Source organism: Condylura cristata, unplaced genomic scaffold (genome assembly GCF_000260355.1).
Source record: "Condylura cristata isolate star-nosed mole 26May11 unplaced genomic scaffold, ConCri1.0 scaffold00003, whole genome shotgun sequence".
Taxonomy (NCBI): domain Eukaryota; kingdom Metazoa; phylum Chordata; class Mammalia; order Eulipotyphla; family Talpidae; genus Condylura; species Condylura cristata.
In genome coordinates, this window is record NW_004567104.1 from 78,755,810 (window position 1) to 78,756,988 (window position 1,179).

At 73.2% G+C, this 1,179-nt stretch overlaps 1 protein-coding gene across 1 annotated transcript in view; it reads left to right on the top strand.

The window, feature by feature from the left end:
- Positions 1 to 1,179, top strand: part of COL18A1 (collagen, type XVIII, alpha 1) — a 32,520-nt gene that overhangs the window by 19,125 nt on the left and 12,216 nt on the right. The window contains exons 10-14 of the mRNA XM_012731229.1: positions 5 to 120; positions 195 to 281; positions 479 to 532; positions 642 to 800; positions 1,026 to 1,088. Coding sequence (XP_012586683.1) covers positions 5 to 120; positions 195 to 281; positions 479 to 532; positions 642 to 800; positions 1,026 to 1,088 — 479 coding nt within the window. The remainder of the gene's footprint in view (positions 1 to 4; positions 121 to 194; positions 282 to 478; positions 533 to 641; positions 801 to 1,025; positions 1,089 to 1,179) is intronic.

Genomic DNA, 1,179 nt, shown 5'->3' on the forward strand with positions numbered 1-1,179 from the left:
CCAGCCGGACCCGCCTGGTCGGAGCCCGCCGGGCCTGACCCGCCCGGGTCCTCCCAGGGCGACGCTGGGCCGCAGGGCTTCCCAGGAGCTCCGGGAGAGGCCGGCCCCAGGGGCGAGAAGGTGAGTTCCCTGGCGGGGGGCCATCTCCTCCCCTCGGGGCGTGTGCACTGCAGGACAGGACCTTCTCTCTCCAGGGGGACCCTGGGGAGGGGCCAAGAGGGCCTCCAGGACCCCAAGGACCTCCAGGGCCACCAGGACCCCCCTTCAGGCCTGACAAGCTGGTGAGCCCCACCCTGACCTTGCTCCCGGGACGCCTCGGGCTGCTGGGTCAGGCCGAGGGGTGCAGGGAGGGAGTGGGGCACCGCCTCCCTCAGCAGTGGGGGGTGCGGGCGTGCCCTCTGCCCCTCTCCGTGAAGGCCAGGCTGTTTGTGGGGCTCCCTGGGGCGCGGGCCCCAGGCGAGCGTCTGGCTCTCCGCAGACCTTCATCGACATGGAGGGGTCTGGGTTCAGCGGTGACCAGGAGAGCTTCCGCGTGAGTGTCTGCGGGCCGGGGCCTGGCCGCTGTCTGGGCGCACGGGCGCGAGAGGCCTCGCCGCGGGGCCCCCACAGCGAGCGCCCTGATTGGCCTCTGCCCCGCCCAGGGTCCGAGAGGCTTCCCCGGCCCCCCGGGGCCCCCCGGCGTGCCAGGCCTGCCCGGAGAGCCAGGCCGCTTCGGCGTGAACAGCACCGTCCTCCCAGGCCCGGCGGGCCTCCCCGGTGTGCCCGGACGGGACGGGCTTCCCGGGCCTCCCGGCCTCCAGGTAAGGCCAGCAGGCGGCCCTTTACCTGCCTGGACAGGTGCAGATGGGAACAGGGCAAGCCCGGCCGGCTGTCTCCCCGCTGGCCTGCGCCCCCCACTGCCCGCTGCTGGCCCCGGGCTCCAGGCTGGGTCTGTGGACATCTTAGTGTCCGTCAGGGAACCTGTGGGCTCCCGGTGATCATCCAGGATCCCTTCAAACCCCCGAGTTCCCCACTTTCCTCCCCAGGGACCCCCAGGTCCTCCAGGAAAACATGGACGACCAGGAGCCGCTGGCCAGAAAGGCAGCCCTGTAAGTCGCACCTACAGGGAGCCCGGTGACCCGGACCCTCATGGAGGGACAGGCCTGAGGCCCCGCCCCGGCCCTGCCCAGGCCCCGCCCC